The 23,500-nt window shown below is 36.0% G+C and overlaps 1 protein-coding gene across 1 annotated transcript; it reads right to left on the bottom strand.

Annotated features, from left to right (window-relative positions):
- Positions 1 to 904: 904 nt before the first annotated feature.
- LOC117406841 (ankyrin repeat domain-containing protein 10-like) lies at positions 905 to 23,041 on the bottom strand. The gene is made up of 6 exons (XM_034011182.3): positions 22,667 to 23,041; positions 19,619 to 19,771; positions 18,373 to 18,464; positions 8,283 to 8,524; positions 7,517 to 7,603; positions 905 to 2,124 (listed from the first exon to the last, which is right to left on the bottom strand). The coding sequence occupies exons 1-6, from the start codon at positions 22,853 to 22,855 to the stop codon at positions 1,679 to 1,681; spliced, it is 1,209 nt and encodes a 402-aa protein (XP_033867073.1). The 5' UTR covers positions 22,856 to 23,041; the 3' UTR covers positions 905 to 1,678.
- Positions 23,042 to 23,500: the final 459 nt, after the last annotated feature.

Raw genomic sequence — 23,500 nt, forward strand, 5'->3', positions numbered from 1 at the left:
TCCTGTATTGCTGCCTTCAAGGGGGTTGGTTGTGTATGGAGATGTAAAAAGGACACACCTGCAGATTCCAAAGAACATTCCTGAGAAGGCTGTACCATCACTGTCCTTGCCACTTCTAAAATAGTTATCATATAGACACACTGTATAGGTTTTAATAAAATATATTTAGGGCCTGATTGGAGCAAAAAAAAAACTTACACTGAACAAGGATGGAAATACAACTCCCATTGCATTGTAGTTTGATCCACTCCTGGTTTTAATATGAGTTTAATAAGACATACACTGTGGCCAATCAAAGTCGTAATAAAAGCTGGAAGGCGGAAACCCCTCTGCAGTAGGAGTCTTATTTCCATCCCTGCTGTAGAATTGATGAAAAGGATAGGTGTCGATAAGGCCTGCATTTGCATTGTACTATATATAAATGGTTTATACATATTTTGCTTAACTTTGAAAGAGATCAGTGCTGTTAGTTGCTTAGAACCACTGCCAAGAAAGCAGGTTCAAAATAAGTTTTATACTAGCATTTTACATGGAGAAGTATTCTGGTCCCTAGCACTATTAGCTGAATGTCTAGCTGTCCAGTTTCTAGCAATAATAGCATTATTAGGAAGGTCCATCCAGAATAGTTCAGTTTTGGACTCAACCCAAGTATAGTAATCATTTATTGCAATAAAGCTACTAGAAAATTAAAACCAGTAGGTAGTCTGTCATGAAGAAATGGTTAAAAAAAAAATTATATATATATATATATATATATATTGATTTGTGATCCTGCTGCAAAAGATGAGTGAGTTGTGGAATCTAAAAAAGTTTAATGTCTTTAATAAAGCAAAGTAACTTGTCATGAAAACCTATTTAGACAATAACTGTATTGTAAAAATAACTGTAAACCTCTCAAAACAAGTTAAGTTTGAATAATGTTTTTATTTGCAAGCAATGAAAGCAGTTACACAAACTACAAAAATAATAACAGATCAAACCCAGGCTGTATAAGTGCTACAGCCTACCGTGGCAGCTTGAATACGTTTTCAGTTTAACAATCATCATAGCATGCTCCAATTAAAGAAGCCTCTAAACTTTAGAAAGAAAACCTTGTGATCAGATACTTTAGTCATTTTGGTCAGTATTGACACAAAAAAACATTCATTCAAAACAAACTTGGACTAAATTTGTTAGCAAACGCTCAAACTTTCCATACACTAGAAAATGTCCAAATCTAGCTTTTAGTTTACAATAAAAAAAGATCATTTACAACATTGACTTGTCCCATATAACATATCTACCATTTAAACTAAATAATTAACATTTGCAATTTTTGGTTTTTAATGCAATGTAAAAAAAAACAAAAAAAAACAAACAAAAACAATGCAAAACGTTGAAAATGGCAGGTTTCTCTTTTTAATTATTATGTTTTTTAATTAATTATTAACTGAAGAAAAATTAAACAACTTTTACTGCCAGTATCTTGCCTTTCATCTAAAAAAACAAATCTACATCTCAAAGTAAACAAAGAACTAATACAAAAAAAAGTGCTTCCCTTATGAAGCATGGCTTGCTTTCTTTTGTTACTTTTTCCATAAATATAAGGAACCAGCCAGTGAAAGCATTGCCCATATAAAGTGTAACTGTTAGATTAGAGGATCACAAAGTAATCTGTTTGATTTAGGAAACCTTGCTTTTAGGAACCGTGAAAGAGATGCATGGCGCTGTAGACAGCATTGTCATAACGCTGTTCTACTTTAACTGATCTGGAGTGTTCAGCCATGCTGCTGGCTTCTGGAATGCTCTCTGCAGTATCCCCAAACCCATGATAATGTCCATACTGCAGAGTGTCTCCTGGATCTCCACATTCATACAGGTTTGCTGGTGCCCAGGAAGGCCTGTGCGACACACAGCTGCTGGGGCTTCCACCAAGGTGCAGCGATCCACACATATCAGGGGCTTGAGAGCTGTTTTGTGCTCCCGAACCAGGGTTCAGGAACCCGATGGATAAGCCATTTTCAGCTGGCTCTGCTTCCATTCCATTGAGCTGTGGTTGAGGGACGTGTCCATTTATCACAAATCCATTTCCCATCACCTTTCCTGGCAAGCCATTGTGGCTCACATCTGCTGCTAAAGGTGCACCTGCCATTTAAAATAAGAGGTTTATAAATGACATTCAGAAACACCCACCTGAGAGCTGTTTCTACTGGAACCAAAATGAAAATAGCTGCAAATGGTTAAATACAATGAATACAACACATATTCTGGAGTTAAAAAAAGAAAAAAGTGAACACTAAAAACGTTTACACCTTCATAGATTTAAGAAGGTGTGAATAATAGAAAAGTCCAGGCTATTTTATTTTTCCCTCCCAGTAACGGTTCAAAATATTGGTAATGATCAGCTGCTTATGAAAAATGTCAATTAACTCCCTTTGTTTATATTAGGATCACATTCCTTTCCTACTTACTTGTATACTTATTGTTGCATTTCTCTAGCATTAGTCAGAATTTAAAATACGTTCAGGAAGTTGCTAAAGAATACTCCAAACATTAAAAAAAAAATAATAATAGTTTGCACTCTCAGGAATGTGAGTGTCAGATAATTATTCTTTTAGGATCAATATGTTTGCAATCCAGGTAAGTACAGCTAGAAATGTGGATTTCTAAAGCCTTGACCCACACATTCTGCACCTTCCTGATCTTAAAGGATATTATTTTAGAATTAAGGTCCCAACAGTAGAGTTGTCCTTCATTCAAGCCTCAAAAAAAAAAAAAAAAAGAAAACGTTTTTTTCCCTTACATCACATAATAACTGGCAGTGTCTCTCAGTTTAAAGTGTGTACTGTACTACTTGATTTTAAGAGGTGAACTATAAAGTTCCATCAAAGGCAATTATTTGGTTAAACTGACGTCTGTACATTCCAAACTGAGTCATTCAATAGCAACCTAACTTTGAATTTCAACTTCATTTCATTATGGGCTTTGGCCTGTTTTCAAAAACCTTTGGCAAAGGAGAAACATCTCTTCTGATTTTTATATATTTAGAAACATATATGCCTGGCAATTCCAATGTTCCAGGGCTAAAATGCATCATTTGATTTCTGGCCATGTATTCATAAACTTAGATATAAAGCACTGAATATAGTTTTCATTGAGTCCCTTTTGTTTGAAAGGCCTTATTGACATTTAATTAAAATCTGTACATACACTGCATTTAGTAGTAAATAGCATTAATTGACCCAACTAAGAAAAATATGAAATAGTACAGTATAGAACAGTGTTTCCAAAAAATCATGTGCCAATCTTAATTTTGGATGGGAAAAGCACATGTTTGACATGTTGTAATTCTTAGTATGTGTTATATGTAGAGGACCAACATTTATTTTACAAACGCTATAGAAAATTATCTAAACTTAATATAACTTAACAGGCAATACTGTGCATTATCCGACACAAAACCTATAGTAGTCCAATAAAATCTATAATTTTTTTTTTGGTATACATTAACAGCAAGTATGCAGGTGAACTTTTTAGCAAGCCTAGCTTTTGTTGCTAACTAAAGGACAGAAAACCATTTTGAAAACAATGTTGTAAGCCGTCTAAGTTTATATGCTAAAATTAATATCCACAGTCAGTGTAAAATAAAAATCAACCTGCACACCAAAATGCTAACTGCAGACCACGGAACAAACACTAGATGGTGCAATACAACCAATAACACATTTGAAAATGAAAGTGAGAGATTATCAGAATTACGATATCAGCATTGCAAATAATGTTGTAAATTAATGTACATAACAGATGGATAAACCACCTGTGTTCAGGCAGTACTGTGGTTGAATTATTACTAAAATAAATCAAGGCAAAGTCACGGCTAAAAATATGAAACAATTTCACGGAATGGTCACTGCTTAACATTCAAATTTAAAATAGATATTTATTAATATATTGTAATATTTGTGCTAGATAAACATCTATTTAATGTAGTAAACATGTTTTTTTTTTTTTTTTTTTTTTTTTTTTTAACAGTACCTCTTCAAACAACCCGAACAAGAAAATGGTTACCTTTTAATTGTAGCATGTTATCCCTTGTCCGATGTTAAAAATAATCTAAACATAGATTCAATTAAAAAAAAGAAATGCTGAAATATCCTTTCCATTAATGTCTATTTAAACACAGCTGTGGCTTTGGTATTGATGTACATTAAAAGTTCTGCCATCCCTGTGCACATCATTGTTAAGATTAGCGTTTTGTGCGCTTCTCTAAAACTAAACCGTCCTCTCTTTAGGTTTTGCATTATCAGGGGTACGCAGGGGTATGTTTTCTGCTCAAAATATCAAAATAATTGGAAGTGTAGGCGTACACACACGCACACCTGCTCCCCTGAAGATCCTAGTTTATGAAGCACCACACATTCCCCACTGTAGAAATTAAATACATTTTGTTAAGAAAAACATCTGAATTAAAACTATAAATAATAAAACACATTATATTTCCTGTAGGTATGGTGACCCCTCTAAAGATCAAAACACTGAGTGGTACTGTATTACTGTACCAAAGTACTCAACCAGTGTGAGAGAATATGCAAACCACACTTTCAGTATTATTGACAACAGCACATCTAGTTTAGATCCCATGTTGAATCGTTTAGTAGACTATTATTCAAACTTCTATGAAGTGGTACAGAACAGAGTACCAATCAACCCCCCACCCCCAAAGCACTTTTAGTTTCTTACAAAAATGAATGTGCAGCTCAAACTATTTTCAGAATGAGATAAGGCTGTTTGGGCAATCAGTCACACAAGTAAGCCCAGGACAAAATATATCTGTCTTAAATGATCCCAGTGTTTAAATTCACCTGGTAAAACAGTGTTGGCCATAGAAAACTTTGCAGAGTGGATCCCAAAAGGTTTACAAACCATTGCATGGATTTTTAATCAAGACACAAATTAAATAAAAAGTAATTTACTTCACCCCCAAAATCAATTGGATTAGCCTGGTGATGCTTAAAATGACCAGAACTCAACAGCATTCCAAACGTGGTCAAACTAGAGCACTATACTACTGAACAGTGTAATTAATCTCCACTTCTCTAGGCATGCATTCCCTATTATTGTCAGACATTATGTTAGTACAACTCCAGTTTACTCCTGCTCCTTTTCACTCCCTTTTATTGTGTAATGTAGTTTCCATACAATATTTGCATTCCTTTACTTAAATGTAACTTGTTCTAAAGGCTTCCCAGATACAGGTCTGGTCCATATCAATAGATTCAGTATCCCTGGGAATGGTTATCTTTCAATACAAATTTAACACAATACATGGTTCAACGAATGGCTAAAAGCAGGTAAGAATTCACTTACAACCCAGAGTCTGGTACATAATGAGTTCTACATTTATTAAAAATATCTAAGAACAGAAGCATTCCATATATATTGGCTTCTTAGTGAAGGTATTTCTTACAATGTATTCTGTAAACTACTGTTTATATGCATGCAAATCAAGAGAAGTTAAGGTATGAGTTCCTGCTTTATACACATAAAGAAGTCATTTCCTTTCAGTGTATACAGCTATGGCCAAATGTTTTGCATCACCCTACAGAATTAACTAATTTTGCTTTAAAATCCGAATGAAACCTGCTGATCATACTGAATTGCATACCAACTAAAAAATGTGATAACATGAAACACTGTACTACTATTATGGCTTCCGGTAGACTTTTGTCATTTTGTAGTTTCTTTGATAACATGATGTATAAAAGATCTAAATTATGTTCATATCATTTTTTGGTTTTTTTTTTAAATAATGTCACAATCCTAAAATTCAAGGTGATGCTAAACTTTTGTCCACAGCTGTCGCTGTCATTCACTACTGAACTCACCTGACAAATGGGCACAATCGTCTCAACAATAATCTAAATGGACTTCCTGTGCTCATGGCTCACTAGCAATTTATAACTCCAGTAAGATCAGGATCGATGTCTTTGAAACAGGAGGGGCAATGTCTGGTACATTATTTTACTTGTGCATCACCATGTCCATTAAAAAGCACTAACACACCACCATACAATACAGATTCAATAGTGATAGGTTACTTAGTATTTGTTAAATAAGTGACTCAGTACAATTCAACTACATCTGTTGTTATATTACTGTATGTGACTTGAGAAAAATGTTTTATTAGGCATTCTTTCCAAATGTTATTCTTTCAATCACTTGACAAAAGCTTATTCCCCCTTATGAATACAACACCCAGAAATATACAAGCAGTATATGCAATACAGTTGTGTGTAACAATAATATATATATATATATATAAGGTAAGGTGTATATATATATATATATATATATATATATATATATATATATATATATATAAAATTATATATAAAAACAGGTACATCTTATCAACAACGTTAAAAGGTACGACTGACCTAATGTTATAAAAAGGCACAAATACAATTGAAAAAATCCTAATCTGTAGCGGGTGGACCCATTTGCAGTCGCCCCATAACAAATTTGACTGCAAGAAACCAAAAGCAATCAAATTAGCACCATTCTAAAACTCATCCAATTAAATTTAGCTGCAAATTGCACTTACACTACATGTATTTCTTACATTCACAAACTGATATGTATTGGCAGGACTGACATAACAGATTGGCAAAATATTGACAATTACAGTTTCCCTTTGAAAAGTCATAAACCCAGGCCAACAGAGATGCAAGATCTCGCTTTCAGAGTGGTCCAGTTTCACCCAGTTCGGTGGAACAAATAAAGAGCACAAGTAACTGGCTCAAGACCCCAGTAAATGGCTAAATTGGGATTTTTAGCTACAAGCTCTTGGCTACCTATCCCCAACTATAACTACCAGCCTATACTGATTCCCTTTGCATCATGAGTAGGGAGAGGAAACTGTTAACAAACTGTTGATCCCTGTAGAAAGGAGGGAAATGAAACACATTAGAAGGGACATACAACTTGCAGTGTATAAGCTCCTTTAGAAAAGGAAGGAGGGGAGGGGGGTGGGGGGTGTCCTTGTTAAACCAAATCTGACACCTCAGAATTGGCCTGTTGGTAACGGAAGAACCATAACAAAAAAAAAAAACCTTCAGAAGGCAATAATAAATAGAGCCTCAAAGAAGTCCTTAATATAGCACCCATGCAGGGAACTGGGCCAGGAACGAGCTTGGCAAAAAGTCATAGTATACAGTACATCAATAGTGGACAGTCAATGCAGAGCGACATATTATGAACATAAAGGCCAATATTATTCATGCAAAAGACAAACAGAATGCAATTGCAAAGCAGTGGGACAGCAGACATAATTGTACAACATTTAAGCTACATTTTTATGAATGTGAATTTTGTAGTTAGAAATATGCATATTTATTTATGCACCGGCAAGGGATCTGCATTGCAGGGGCCGTGAAAATTTCAATTTCTTTTGGTCCTGGAGAACCATTCCCCACAGCTGTGTGGTCTTCTCTAATTTCAGTGCTGCTGCTGCCAAACGGAAAGTGTCTCTTCCCACCTGAAATGACTGGAGGCTCGGACTCGGTATGCATGATTTCCAGCTCTTCGTCGGCACTGCTATACATCTTCATGGGCAAGTCCAGGCCTGCATACAGAAACAGACATATCGCAACTGCCATATAAATGTTTCCTTGTTATTCTTTTTTGGCACACTTTCTCATTCTCTTCAATGTAGTTACTGAAAGCCATTTAACAAAACTGATGCAAAAAATGTGGAACAGGCAACAGGGCTTAAAAGTAATGCTCCCCATAATTACGTTGCAGCAAGCCACTGTTCCTGGTTAGCACATCATTCAAAACTACACAGATGACGTTTACCTTGACTATGTAACACTCCCAAAAATATGCGCCTGTACAGAAACCCTGATCATTAGTTTAACTGGACCATTACCACATCATTTCTTGTCAAATAACTTAGCGGTCATCACGTTTTGTATTAACAATTCCATAAACACTTCTTGTCAATCACAGCCCTCTCCCCGAGCTGGACTTAAGTTACAAATCCAACATTGGAGAGCAAATTTAAAATGACAAGATTACATTGGGCTGAGGTGAGGTGGTAAAGCTTTTTACTCAAATGTAAACCAACTTACATAACTCCACTTTTCGCAAAATCTGAACAACTGGTAAAGACCGTGTATTTCAGTTCAGTGAGGTTGTTTGTTTAATTAATTGATAAGCTTTTGAAAAAAAAGAGCAATTTATATAAATGGTGAAAACTTTGATAAAATCACTACCATTGTCTTCACAATCCAGACACATACCTTCAGTTCTAGCTTTCTTCACTAGATCAGACTCCAGATATTCAAGCGATCGCTTTCTGGGTCCACCACTGAAGTGGACTCTCGAGTCAGTGCTCTGGTGAACGCCACTCAACACCCCATTGGTATAGAAACCGTTCAGCTGATTGAGCTGATTCTGCACGTTTGACAGTAGTTGTGCACATTCCTGGAATCCCTGGGCATGTGCAAGATCTGCTGCAGTCAGGCCACTAGCATTCCTCAAGCTGCATAATAAAAAACACTGCATTACCCTCAGTTTTCTGGTGCCGTTTACATTTAATATAAAAGATCAATCTTCCTACCACTGAAATGAACTCTGAAGGTGATATGAGGATTTTTTTTTAATAAATTTGAAAACTATTTGAAATGTATTCTTTACAGAATCAACTCATCATTTAAAAAAAAGATCTTGCATTGCAATGGGAATGGCAATTGCATTGGGATTCAGTCACCAAATATGCAATGACAATTATCAATAAGAGTGCCTGAAACCCGTGTCCAAGACCCCATAATTGTTCCCTCCCCTTTGGTAAATAGTATAACAAATATCCAGTCAATCAAGGATGACAAAGGTATAAGGACATCCATGTATTTCAAGAGCACCACAGCACTACATCTTCTTGTGAGGTATTCATAATATAGTAGTTTTCTCTTCATGAGATCTTCCAGTCTTTGAGATGTGTGATCCAGACACCACCAATAATGGAAATGCATTGAAGATCAGTTGCTCCAATATTACCAACAAAAAGAATTGTGAAATTGATTACAGGACTGTATATCTTGTGATGGCTGTTATCCTAGCCTGTCATTTTGTAAAGACTTCAGTAGGAGAATGCAACCACTACCAAAGAAAGGAATGGGCCTCGCACCATGCAGGATGGACCCAGTCAATTGGAACATGATCCTCTTAAGTTATGAAAAATGCAAACTATTTGTTACATTAGAAAAGGTGTTTACAAGTACGGTAATAAAATGTATACAAGTTGGGCAGTTTGGGTTGGAATCACATACAACGGGAGTACTGAATTTTGCATCTTTGATGGATGGGAATCTCACAGCACATTTTGGGTAGAGCCCATGTTTTGATCTAAGAATGTCCAATATCTGCAGAATCAGCTGGAAAGAGTCTTGATCTTGAAGACCACCCATCTTCCAAAAGGGTGAAATAGGCTCAAATCAAAGAGTAGTAAACATTCCTCAGTTGCAACATCCCCTAGACTTTGAGCAATATCTAAAACAACTTTAAAAAGGTCGATTAGCTACCAATCCAAAGACGAATGTGTTTTTAAGTGATTAAACCAAAGCAGGGTCAAATAACGTAAGGATATCCCCTTATAGATAGAGCAAGATAAATACATGTCAAACAAGTTGCAAGTTCAGTGGTCTAAAACGTAATGTTAAATCAACGAGTATCAATGATGGCCATGCTTTTTCTGAGAAGCTTCTTTCATCTTCTGGCTGGATTCCAATGCCTTCTTCTCTGGGGTCCATTTGGATGCATCTCTTCAAAAAGCTTTATTTATCGTTAATGCCTTTAATAGAGAAGGTCTCTCACTTTAAACATGGGATTATGGCCCAGGTGCTTGGTTTCTTTGTTGCAGAATTTTATCTTTTTTCTAGTCGCTCAAACTTTTTGTCAATGTAGTTCGGCAAGCACTCCAGAAACTGTGCCAATTAACTTTACAAAAAGCTAATCTTTAAACCAGAAAAGACAATTTCTCTCATTTACACAGACATTACGAGTGCTTTATCACTTTTGGAAATGTAGCCCCCTTTGGACAAACGGGTTTCAGAAACATATAGAATGTAACACAACATACTTTGAAGTAATCGCTTCCCATTGCAGTAGCAAGAGTGCGCGGAGGTGAATTTATTGATAAGCAAACCACTTTTTCAGAATAGAAATTGTTCTTTACAACGTCATCCACTACATTGTGCTAAAATGACGTTTATTTTATTTAGGCTTTTAGTAAAAAAAACAAAGTCAGCATCCAACACAACCAATATATTTGAATGCATTATCTTATAATTTGTGCGTGTTGTCAACTCCAATGAGTACTAGGACAAGAACTGCAAGTAGGAGGGTGGACATTAACCACACTCAGATACACAGGTAGATTCAGATCATTATCTTGGGTTCAAAGATGCATAATTGAATAAGGAAATACAGGACAATAAAAAGTTAATGCTGATGATGCAGACTGGTATTTTTGCAGAAAAAAATTCTCTCCAAATGTACTCCTACTGAATATATAATTAATTAACAGCCAGTTTTTATTTAATTTGTTGAACGTGACCAGGTTAAAGATGAATAAAAAATAAATCATTTTACTTGTATTATCATGCATTGCTCACTACGTGTGTAGCACTTCACTAGATCACATTTATGTGAATTATGCACAATAAATGTCTTTTTTAAAGTTATTCAGTTTACTGCAGTTCAGGGAATAGTTTTTTAACAGTAACATTTAGCTGGTACGGGCAATGGATGGACAACACAATGATGACTACATGGAGACTGAGTGGCCATAGAAATATATCATATACAGTATAAAACAAATCAAGTAGCTATTCCTAATCAAAGAAGGCAGCTTGCTTATTCATAAATTGACGATTATTGTACAAAAGGTCCTCATTACAATGGAATACAACAATTTGTGGTAAAAACATATATGAAATTAGTTAATAATACTTATTTTCATAGGCAGGTAATATTAATAACATATCACTCAAAAATTAAATGTTTCCAATTCAGGCATATACATATGAACATTAAAATGAAACCAGCAATACAATATGAAAAAACACAACAAATATACTCTACACTGGGGTGGGGAAGTGCCAGTCACAAGTACGCTTGGCATGATTCTGTTTAAATCTACAGGTTATATAATAAAGATGTGCAATATAAATACAAATACTGTTGAAGGGCAGGGCTTCTTGTTCAAAACCCAATGCAAAACTAATTGTAGCATCTGAAATGTATTAGTAAAAAAACATCATGCCAGCAACTACAGTGTTGTTTGGCTAACAGGACAAAGGATTGTTCTGAAGTTAGTGTGGTTAACCAAGTCTCTTGCCAATTCATTAACATTTATTTAAAAATAGGGCCTTCTACTTAATGTTTACTGAGAAATGTCAATTGATTTTCAAGAGTAGTTACTACCTTAAGGTAGTCCAAAATTAGCACTAAATCAGTGCCTTTAATTAAGCCGACAGTTAAGGATTCATCCATAGCACAATGTATTTTAAAAAATACACCGTTCATACACATATATAAGGATTCTCAGTTTGATGAGGAACGCTTTAATGCCCAAATGAATGACTGGGAAATTAGAAACATTTAATTGTTGGGCCATACAATTAAGATTAGATTTTTTTATTTTTTTTATTTTTTTTTAGCTTCCTACCCAGCTAACATATCACCTTCAGAAATACGTTCTCTGTTAAAGCCATGCTTAGATAGTTCTGAACAATACTGTTACTATTTCTGTTAAAAATCTGATCTCAAAATTGCTATTGTTAGTTTACAAAATATACTGTAAATTAGGGTAAGCAAAGCATGCAAATCTAAAACAAAAAGACTCTATAACTGTATTCCTAGCTTAGCATTAAAACCAATCACCGCAACAAATACCTCAACAGTATGCCTTGTGTGCAGAAAGGAAGCGATACTGAACACTCAATGCCACAACTGTAACGTTTTCGGAGAAGCACCTGTGGCAGTTTCAGCAGTTTCTATTTGGAATGCTCCCCCTTTCTAGGATTACTTGAAAAAATCAAGTCAATTCGAATTAAGTAGCTGTAAAACATTGACACGTGTAGTTTTTACAGTTTAGAACTTTCTGCAGTGTTTACGTCACTTTCATATGGGAAAATAGTGACTTAAAAACAACTAAAGCAAGGGTTAATACTGCAGTAACATTCATATAAAATACATTTGCTATATGCAGTGTTATAAATAGACAATCAAGCACCATTTTATGTTAATATTCTACAATAAATCTAGTCCAGTCACTCACTACTGACCAGAACCCCTATAAATATAATAATAAAAAACCCTTATAGCAGAAAGGATAAAAAGCGTTTTAAGAAAGGGTTGATGGGATTATAAAGAAAAAACAATCCATTATAACCAATTATTTTAATTGCTATCACAGTACCACAGGACACATCTTTGAACCTTGAATGTCAAATTGGGGGTACAGGGTGGGAGGAAAAAAAACAAAAACAAAAAAAAACAATAGGGCGACTTTAAATCTTTGTTTGGATACATCTCAGAACATATGCATTTTGGGCAAATGAAGCTTTGCTGATACATTAATATTGACGTCAGCCAAGGCAGGCAGGCAGGCAGGCAGGCAACTGTGCAGTTGTCCGAGAGCACAAATATTATGTAATGAAACACAGAACTGTCAAAAAGAATTCTTGACAAAAGGTGGTGAATCAGCAACATCTTCCAGAGCAGGACAGTTGTTTAAGGGCTAACTGCATGAGTAAGAGCAATTTACAGAAGCGCTTTCAGCAGTTCAGAGGTGCTGGAACAAGCATCAAGGTCAAGCAATGTCCAGAACGACTTGCAAAAGCAGAACACAATACTAAGGTTGCTGGAAAGGGATCAGATTGGTGTGATGAGGCAAATCATGGATGCATCTGGCACTGGCAAGATATTCATGTCCACCTTGAGGAATTGTGCACAATGGGTTCAAATGAAGATTTCAAATCAGAGGGTCAGCAGCACAATATCAAGATTGATGTCTGAATTTTCACATTATGAATAGACAGAGGATGGAATGTTGCCACCATGGCACGTTTAAAATATTTCCCATCTGCAAAGCAACTTATCGTCTTCTGAGGCATCTCAATCAATGTTGACTGATGTGGTATGTGTTTTCAATGTCCCCAGGCTCGTCCACAACAACCCCCCCCCCCCCCCCCCAAACAGTAAGTTTGAACTAAGCATGGGATGATTCTAACTGTGCGTCCAATCTTGACTTCCATCTCGTAGACACCAAAGCGAGAAAGTAATGAACTTCCAGAAACGTTGATGGGTTTGTAGAAGTGAAGTTTGCACAATTTGTACATGGAATATGCTTGTAACAGTCTTTAGCTCATAAAGATTATTGGCCCAGCAAAGTTTCAATAAGCAATATAATGCATATATTCTGAGAATACTTGTATAAATGTAAAGCGATGATTCAGCACAGTAAAGAAGTGAAAGTGTCTAGATCTTTATTTTTTTTATCCTTTAACTCTTACCATGCAAGACATATCACTGGTTGCCCAAAAGATAAGCTGTCTTTATTTGTGCTGTAGCCAAAACACAAAAATTGAGAGAAAACACATCCTTGACATTGTATTTAATTTTTTATGGTTGTCAATCCAAATTACGGCAATTTACTATTTTCCCTTTAGCTAAAATGTTTGTCAAAAGTTGTTGTTTTGTTTTTTTTGTTTTTTAATATATATTACGTTTCCTACCATTTTTTATTTTTAATAGTTATGTATGAATCACCTTTGAACTCTTTGCTTGCCACTATGCGCGTCATTGTTAAGCCAATAATATTTTACAGGAAACAACGCAATGCTCAGGTATAGCAATGCCCCGTTCTATAAAATGCTAGTTGGGACAATACACTTTAAAGATGGCATGGCAACACTGACAAATGTAATTAAAATAAATAAATACTACATGTCATGTGTGTTTAACCCACTGCACAAAAAAGATGAATAGTGTTTTGTCAGATATTCAATGTTGAAAAACCTTGAATTTAGTAAGATCTACAGTGCCCTCCATAAGTATTGGGACAATGAAGTCAAAATTGCTATTTTTGCTGTACATTCAAGCAATCTGAAAATATGTGTAAAAGATTAATATGAGGCAACAGTACAGAATGTCACCTTTTATTTCTGGTGGTTTCAAAACATACATGTTTTACCAACTAAGAATAACAGCACTTTTAGAGCTCCATCCCCCCATTTTATGTAAGCATAAGTATTGGGACAATTCAACTTAAAGCAAGTATAAAAGTTGGTATTTAGTCGCAAATCCCTTGCATGCAATAACAGCAGTGAGTCTGCGACCCACTGACATCACCAAACTCTTGGTATCGTCCTTTGAGATGCTTTGCCAAGCCTTTACTGCAGCCATTTTCAGCTGTTGCTTGTTTTGGGGAGTTTCTGACTTCAGTCTCCTCTTCAGCAAGTGAAATGCATGTTCAATCAGATTTAAAATCAGGAGATTGACTTGGCCAGTCTAAAACTTTCCACTTTTTTCGCCTGATTAACTCCTTGGTTGCGTTAGCAATATGTTTTGGGTCATTGTCCTGTTGCATTGTGAAGTGCTGCCCAATGAGTCTGGTGGCATTTTGTATATTGGTAGCCAAGATGTTTCTGTACACTTAAGAAGTCATTCTGCTGCTTCCATCACCAATAAAGATGAGTGAGCCCGTTCCGGAGGCAGCCATGCATGCCCATGCCATGACACTACCTCCACCATGCTTCAGATGAGGTGGTATGCTTTGGATCATCTGCAGTTCCTTTTTTTCTCCACACTTTTGCCTTCCCATCACTTTGATAAAGGTTAATCTAAAACTCTGTTCCAAAACTCTACTGGCTCATCTTTGTACTTTTTAGCAGATTCTAATCTGGCCTTTCTGTTTTTGGTGCTGATCAGAGGTTTGCATCTCGCAGTGTAGCCTTTGTAATTCTGCTGCCGAAGTCTTCCGTGAACAGTAGATTGTGACACTTTCACCCCAGCATTCAGGAGGTTGTTGGTGATTTCACGGACACTTATTTTAGGGTTGTTTTTCACAGCTCTGGTCATTTTTCTGTCATCAACTGCTGTTGTTTTCCTTGGCCGACCTGGTTGTTGCCGATTGCTGAAGACACCAGTGGTTTCTTTCTTTTTCAGGACATTCCAAACTGTTGATTTGGCTATTTCCAACTTTTGTGCTATGGTTCTAATTGAGTTCCTCTTTTCTTTTAGCATCCAAATCGCTTGCTTTTCTTTTATAGACAGCTCCCTAGTCTTCATGTTGGATTATGCCTACTGACACCAAACCCAGACTCCAAAGGCAAAAGCAAAGGATAGAACTGAGACTACACATTCACAGCTCTTATGTGTGAACAATCAATGCGACAGGAAACACCTGTGAGCCAAATGTCCCAATACTTATGCTCGCATAAAATGGGGGGATGGAACTCTGAAAGTGCTGTTATTCTTAGTTTGTAAAACATATATGTGTTGAAACAGCCAGAAATAAAAGGTGACATTCTGTACTTTTGCCTCACATTCATCTTTTAATCATATTTTCATATTGCTTGAGTGTACAGCAAAAATAGCAATTTTGACTTCACTGTCCCAATACTTATGGTGGGCACTGTATAAATAAATGTGCTATTGAAGGTTTGCCATTTGGTTGATCAAGCGTTGCAAAATATTAACCAGTCAAGGTAGTGAACGGAATGACCACATGTCAATGAGGAGGCTCTTTAGTACACATGGGCATCCATAAGGGTAAGCCCTCACAAACTTGTTCTAAACCAGCATTCATTAGCTGAAAGAAGTAGACAACAACCTCTTTGTGGTGTTTGTTTCAAGTAATATAAAAGCAGGTTCAGACACGATTAGATCTCTGCCGATTTAGGATTACATTCACCTGCTTAAATTGTGCAGCAAGCTCTGAAACTTCATTATAAAAGATCTGTTGATGCTGTTTCTCCAAGGCTGGTTGTCTATTTCAGCTGAACATCCATCACGAACAACTACTGTAACCTTCAGCTTCAGTATGAATAATTTTTCAGAAAAAATCCCTTTGAAGTACTTTGGCATACAGCACAACTGACTGAAGAGCAAGTAATTCCAGCACAATTATTTATGCGTTAAGAGTTAAACGAAAGTGTTCATTTAATATATGCTACATTGTAATATATAGTTACTTTCAAAATAGGTAAAAAGAAAAAAAATGTTAAAGGCTTATAAGCAGTCATGTTAGAGTTTCTCATTCATACAGAATATCCCACATTCTGCATGAAGGATAAAGACTGGTAACACGTTTGCCCTTGTGGATACAGGGCTGGTAAACATGATTTACCTAGAATCTTGGTTTCAAGGGATTTCATGGTGTGGTTTTCAACAATAAACTTTGGGCTTTTTAGTGAACAACTATTTACCAGTTCATGAATTTTCACTGAAATGGCCTTTGTCATTTAGGTTAGGAAGAAGACTAAAGCTGTTAAAGGAAACACATGTAGGTCATATAAATACTTTGGCATGCTGTACTTTACTTGCAGTATTACTGGTGTGTCCAAAAGATGTATAACTGAAATGAAAATGTGATCTTCTCAGTTTAAACAAAATGCACATTTCATCATTTGATGTTTCCTTCCATATTAAATAAATCTTATGTGTGATCTGGAGGAACCATTATGAATTATATTAAACAAACCTTTACTACAGGTTAAGAAAGGCATTTTTAGTAACACAAGTTGAGTAAACTAGTATGTCATTTATTAAATAAATCTGAATTATAATTAGATGCTTATTGTATATTCACGTGTGAAATGTCAATTAAACCAATTACATTTTTAACTAATACTAAGGAAGCTTTAGAGTATAGTTTTAACTGAGATGGTTTTACGAACAAAACCTTGAAATAGTGTGCTCTCTTCGAATTGCTTTAATTACCCCTTAGATGAAATAAGATTTCACACATTTGTGTTTTGTTCATGGGTTTCTGTTTTTGTGTATTTACATATTTAATTAAATACAGGCTAACTTCACTATAACAAACCCGTCTTATAACGATCCCAACAGCAAGAACCGATTTTTCCAATGCTAATTAACCATATTAGAACGATCACGTACAGGATCGACCCGGATACAACGATCTCAGTACTGACTGACGCTGAACTTTCTCCAGTGTCAACTGTGTTAGTCTCAGTGAAAACAAAGACCATGGATAACTAATTCAAAGATAACGCTAATTCAAAGATGACCTATTGTAGTACGAATCATGCATGACGAATGCAATCGTTGCCTGTCCGTCATCTTCACACAAGGACATGTAATTACTGTATTCAGCATGTAAGTGTACATTCTTTCCTTTTCCATTTCTTTTAAATCATACCACATGGGAAAATTAGTGTTGGTGTAATTTATATGTGGAAATGGGTTTGTTTTGTGTGCTTTTTGGAGTTATGTTTGATCAAATGATTGTTTACAGACGGACGCTCGATTGAGACTTGCTGCCTGCCTGTCTTCTGTATGCGTCCTCTGTGCGTTACATCGTTGGTAGCATCACATGACCCGTTTGTTTACTTTCTGTTTTGTGTTTCAACTCCCATGTCTCTGTCTTGCAATGCGGTTACCCACACATGTGACACGAGTTCCTTGTCACAATACAGTTTAAATGTTGATCAATGTGAAGGAATCTTCAGAAAAAGTACTGTATATTGATGTTCAATTCAAATTGATACAGAAAAATGCCAAACCCTATTATAGTGAACACCCTGATATAACAAACATTTCTCCAGGTCCCATGGGGGATCGTTGTAGTGAAGTTAGCCTGTATGTTAAATTGTGAATTATAGATCACCATTTTCAAACATGAAATCGAAAAAAAAAAAAAAAAAAAAAACACAAAAAAATGTTAAAAGGTTACATTTAGTGTTTATTGATTGTGTATTTTCTGTTCAAGTCTGTATGCTTTCATTTATGTTGTACAAAGGAAGAAATGTGCATTTTCCTGAGTAATATCTTAATTTAAACAAAACATAACATCTATACAAAAAATATTTCTTAAAACTACACAGGTTCATGCAAGTATAAAATATATCTATATATATTTTTTGTTTAAAGTATATACATAAAAAATAAAGTACCACTATACTTTATATTAACTTATACATGTAGTCTAGAATAATACCGATACTACAACTACTACTACTACTAATAATAATAATAATAATAATAATAATAATAATAATGTTATAACAATTATTTACAATAGTAATAAAAAAAGTAATGGGGATCAATATTTCTACATATAGCTTATGTACATGAACTTACTGTGCTTTTGCTCCTTGCAATAAAAGAGCATTGACACAGTCCATGCTCCCAGACCGAGCTGCCTTATGGATTGGAGTTTCACCTACGTAATCCTGAAAAAAAAAAAAAGCAGCCAGTCACTCCTCAGCGGATGTTTTGTGGACTCTGTTCTACATGTATCTGCCCTAGACTGGAATGATTCCTGGACAGGACTCCTTATGTGACCATCTGGGTCAGTGTTTTAATATGCAAGACACTAATAACCAATCATAGCTTACTTTGGGGGATTCTGTACAGTATATAAAGTCACCCGAACTTACTACATAAATGTAGACAGATTATCAGATATGCATTTTACAAATTCAGTATTGGACAGTGTGGTGTACAGTAGAGGGCACGAGTGGGATGTTTTGTGGATTTAATTGAAAAGTACCATCATTGCTTGTAGTATCAAGACATTTCAGATGGCTGTATCACACCATCATCAGTGACCATCATACTTTATTTAAAATTAGGGGTGTTCAATACTGCAAGCTGGATTAAAAATGAAACACACTGGCCTGCCAAAACGGTAAACTTAAGACCATATGCGATACCCAATATTGAATGAAAAAGTATTTTGTATGCGAAGATATCTGGCAAAAACACAAGTAACACGGGAGAAAAATCTGGTCCAGGTACTGAAAATGTGTTGCAATAAGCAGGAGTTACATTATTAACAGGGGTAGAGTAGCACGACATCATTGGTCTTGCACATGACTCCCATGATTAAATGCCAAATAGGCTTTTCTCTTTTAGTAATCCTCAAATTTTCCAAGGCTAAGCACTGGAGTTAAACTGCATGCCTGGAAAATACCATTATGTCAAGTGTGCTGAACTCCTGTATGTCTTCAATGGCAGGTTGATCCTTTTTAATTGGATTGACTTGTAACTTCAGTGATTGTCACTTACCATCTATCAGCCAGAGGCAGAAAAAGTGACGTAAAACTAAGAAACGAATTCCAAAGCAACCACCGGTTATAGCTACAAATGGTTAATCATGCTGCCTTCATCATTGTGATTTCAAATGTGATGCAGATAACTTTTCATACACTAAAGGTTTGGGGTAGCCACTCTGACATCTTGTAGCTTGGATATCAGCTTGTATCACACAGCACTGGGTATGATATTAACTCTAAATAAAAACTCTAACAAAGCACTCCACTAATTAATTGTACTGGAAACCAAATCTTAAATGTGCTATGTGTCCCTTCAAATCTGCACTTACCTGACGGTTAATGTCAGCTCCGCCTTGTAGCAGCCACATTAGGCAGTCTGGATGGCCACCGAAAGCAGCAATATGGGCAGGTGTTTGGGCAAACCGGGTTGTTGTGGCATTTATTCCACTCCCCACCTGCACCAAGCGGATCACGCACTCCAGCTTTAAAATAAAGAGCATGGTTTAATACAGAACAAGGTTGACAGGTCTGCACTCAGCTTCAGGGGAGTATCAGGGAATATATAATTTCTGGATATTATTAGAAGAGAAAAAGAAAAACAACTTGTTCTTGTGCAAATTATTATTATTATTATTATTTATTTCTTAGCAGACGCCCTTATCCAGGGCGACTTACAATCGTAAGCAAAAACATTTCAAGCGTTACAATACAAGTAATACAATAAGAACAATAAGAGTAAGATTCAAGCTTAATGTAAAATCATTATTTGCATTCAGAAAAAGTAGTCATTTTAAAAGTGCAATTTATCGGTAGATAAGATATTCAGTAAGCAGTCTTCGATACAATGAGACAGTGCGACTTCTGGGCTGAAACTATAAAATGTAGTATACAACGCTGTATTGCGAGTCATTCATGTATTCATTAACCAGTACTGTTAATTATCAGAGTGACAGCAGGGCTTTGCCAAGTGCAATTCAAAAAGCTGATTGGAAGAACAATTAGGAGGGAATCAAACATCAGGCAACACCCTTTAAAACCAACACTGAAGACCAGCATTTTAACAACTGAATCCTGACACTGTTGATCCATACCAGGACACAGAGCCGTTGAATGACAATGGGCAGACAACAACTAACAAGATTTCAGAGAGTTAAAAGCAACAAAGGGTGAAAAGTTACATTTTGATAAACATCTTTTCTTATTGTTCCTGTTAGCTGTTTTTGTTTTCCCAATAGGATACTGTGTGTGACTTGGGCCATTCTATGAAAATGGTATGTCTCTTAAACTGACATCTCTATGTATCAGACTGAATGGGAAGCTCAAAGTTGTGTTCTTGAGTCTATCCTGCAAGTTCTGAAGTCTAGGGCTTTCCAGTAGTATGATACTGGAGACTTTACATTTTCATGGAATGGTCCAAGTATAGAATATCAGGTGTGCAGAAGCTCTTTGTAAAGCCTAGTGTCACAAACCAATATAGAAAATAGCACTATTATCTCTTTGATGTATGAAGGCTACTCGATCATGGTTACTCTACTTCTTGATAAAATAAAGTGAAGACAGCTTCCTTGTATATCACCCCTCCCCACAAAATCCTATAAGAATGAACCATTTGCTTCAGCTGTAATCAAGTGTATGAAATGCCTCCTCCAGCACAGCACCAGTCAGTATGAATCATACTTTCCATCAAAGTAGCACAAGTTATCCGACCCATACAACATGGCACATAAACGGAGAACTGGCACACAGGGAAAGGCCAGGAGAGGAAACAGATGAACGCTTCACCTTGAGCCAAGCAGACGCTAAATTAACAACACAACATTCCTCTGCACTTAATCCTGAAGACATTAACTCAGACTGAACTGTCTTGCCAGTTCAGTCTTGTACAACTGGACTTCTGCACTTACAATTCACCGCAAAGCTGGTTTCAATAGTGTACTGTAATATACTTGTGATTCACATCTAAACATAAACCCACACACTGTAGTACTATCAATCAGCATAACAGTAACAGATCTGTATAGATGCCAAAAACAAAGGAAGGAAGATGACTTCTGGCAGGTGCAAAAACAACTTTTAGCATTTTGAAATCCTTGTAGATAATACCACGGTCTGTCATTTACAAGAAGTTAACTTAAGGGAAAAAAGGGAACGAAAACAATATAAACTCATGAATACTACTGAAACAAACCTGAAATGTGAATTTCATTATAAGACAGATCTTTATTGTTGTTAAAGGTTTCAATTGGTTTTGTTAAAGTGGTGGATCAATCATATTTGCCCTAGTGCTCCCCTTCTGTAATGAATATAAGGTTTGTTTGGGTTAATCTTAATGTGCAGCCCCTGAGAAACACACAGTGTAACACGTACAGTATTTGCTGAAATAAATTATCAATCTTATTTTATAGATATTTCTAATTTAGTTTACTCTTGGGATCCGTTTTATTAGTAATTTTATATAATGCAGACAGACTGGTTTTTCGCGTTTCGAGTCAACCCTGTAACATTAACTGGTTCAGCACGAATTTAAGAAAATGCTGTAACTGTGTGTTACACAGTAACCTCCTCAATTGTGAAATCAATATCATATTACAGCGCGAGTTCAGTGCCTGGTACAGCCGACCCGCCTCCTCGCCTTTGTTCCTGTTTAGGATTTGAGTTGGCGCCTTTCTCCGCATTGGTTGATCTGAGTAACCAATACAAACAAGAGTCACGCCAGAAAGCTTGGCTCTGCCTCTGATTCCAGGCTGCAATTCTTTTTATTCTGTGCATTGGGAAACTTACATTGGCATATAACGTTGTCATTTTAAAACACTACTACCAATAAAATAAAAACATGAACACTAGCTTCAGCACCATTGTGGCCAATACGTTCACACTCAGCTTAAATGCTTTATGATCAGAAATGGGATATTTCAACCCCTACATTTAGACAGACGACATTCTTTAAACATCGGCAAAGCTGGCCATTTTGAAAAGTCTATGTGTCTTTCAAACGCGTAAAAACTCAGTACGATGAACTACTATCCCGCTACAGTTATTTGCAAATCTGCCGCTCTGTTATTATTTAGTTAAGTACTGTAGCACACGTGAGTGTACAGTAAACTTTATATCGCTACAGACACGGTAGCAAATGTAAACTGCTTAGTAAACAAAATAAATGTTTTTTTTTTAAATTATTACTATTATGAAAAATGTAACTTACACATCTGTATTTACCTGTAGAATAAAAGAATCCGTTACAATCAATCTAAAAATTCTGATTCTTTAATGGCGGCTTTATACTTCACATTAAAAGGTTATTTTAGCCGGCTGTCTAAAGACACCCACTCTCTAATATGTATTTGTAGTTTATTTAATTAGTAATGGTTAAAATGTACCTTTCCGAAATGCGCTGCCCAATGTATTGGCGTCCAGCCGTAGAAGGAATCTTCGGTGGCGAGGTCGGTTTTGTTGGCGGAGTGCTGGAGGAGAGAGCAGAGCGCGCCGATATCCCCATCCCTGCAGGCTCTATGCAGAGGGTAACGAACATTCAACACCTCTTCGCTCGAAAACCCGGATTCAGACATTTTTTCTCCAAGATAAATAAAAGTCAGTAAGGTTAAATTGGACTAATCGCGGGAAAATACGTGTGCTTGTTTAGTTTACGGCTGCCCCAGATGCTTTATTTGAGGCGCACGCCACTCCGCGGACACACAAGCAAACACAAAAAACCAAACCTCGCACGCACTCAGAAGTGAAACTTAAGAACCAGTACACAAAATCCGTAATGGAATCCGGGACCAAGTGGTGATTCACAGACTAACAAAAGCAAGCGCTAGGAAATCCCGAAATGGATTTTCAATATGACTCGACGTTCCAATGCAGTTAAGAAGTGGCACAGTGCAAATGAAAAACGTAGAATCATACGCTACCTCCTGTTGTGTTTGTTTATACTCCAAAGGTATTAGGTGTTTGTCGTGTGCCTGTTGTAATTCCTAAGTATAAAGCTCAGTGAAATGTATTAAAATATTCTATAATAACGATTTACATACTGTATATGTTATCCAAAAATCGATTCGTTTTTAAATGTAAATACCGGTATGCAAAAAAATAAAAATAATAATGGTGTCAATTAAAAAAAAAAAACATCTACAAGGCGAGTATGAGAAAAGAGGGATTTTATATTGCTTGTTCGTTGTTTTTATGCAGTTAAAATAACATTGGAATAAGTA

This window comes from Acipenser ruthenus, chromosome 8 (assembly GCF_902713425.1).
Source record: "Acipenser ruthenus chromosome 8, fAciRut3.2 maternal haplotype, whole genome shotgun sequence".
Classification (NCBI taxonomy): Eukaryota; Metazoa; Chordata; class Actinopteri; order Acipenseriformes; family Acipenseridae; genus Acipenser; species Acipenser ruthenus.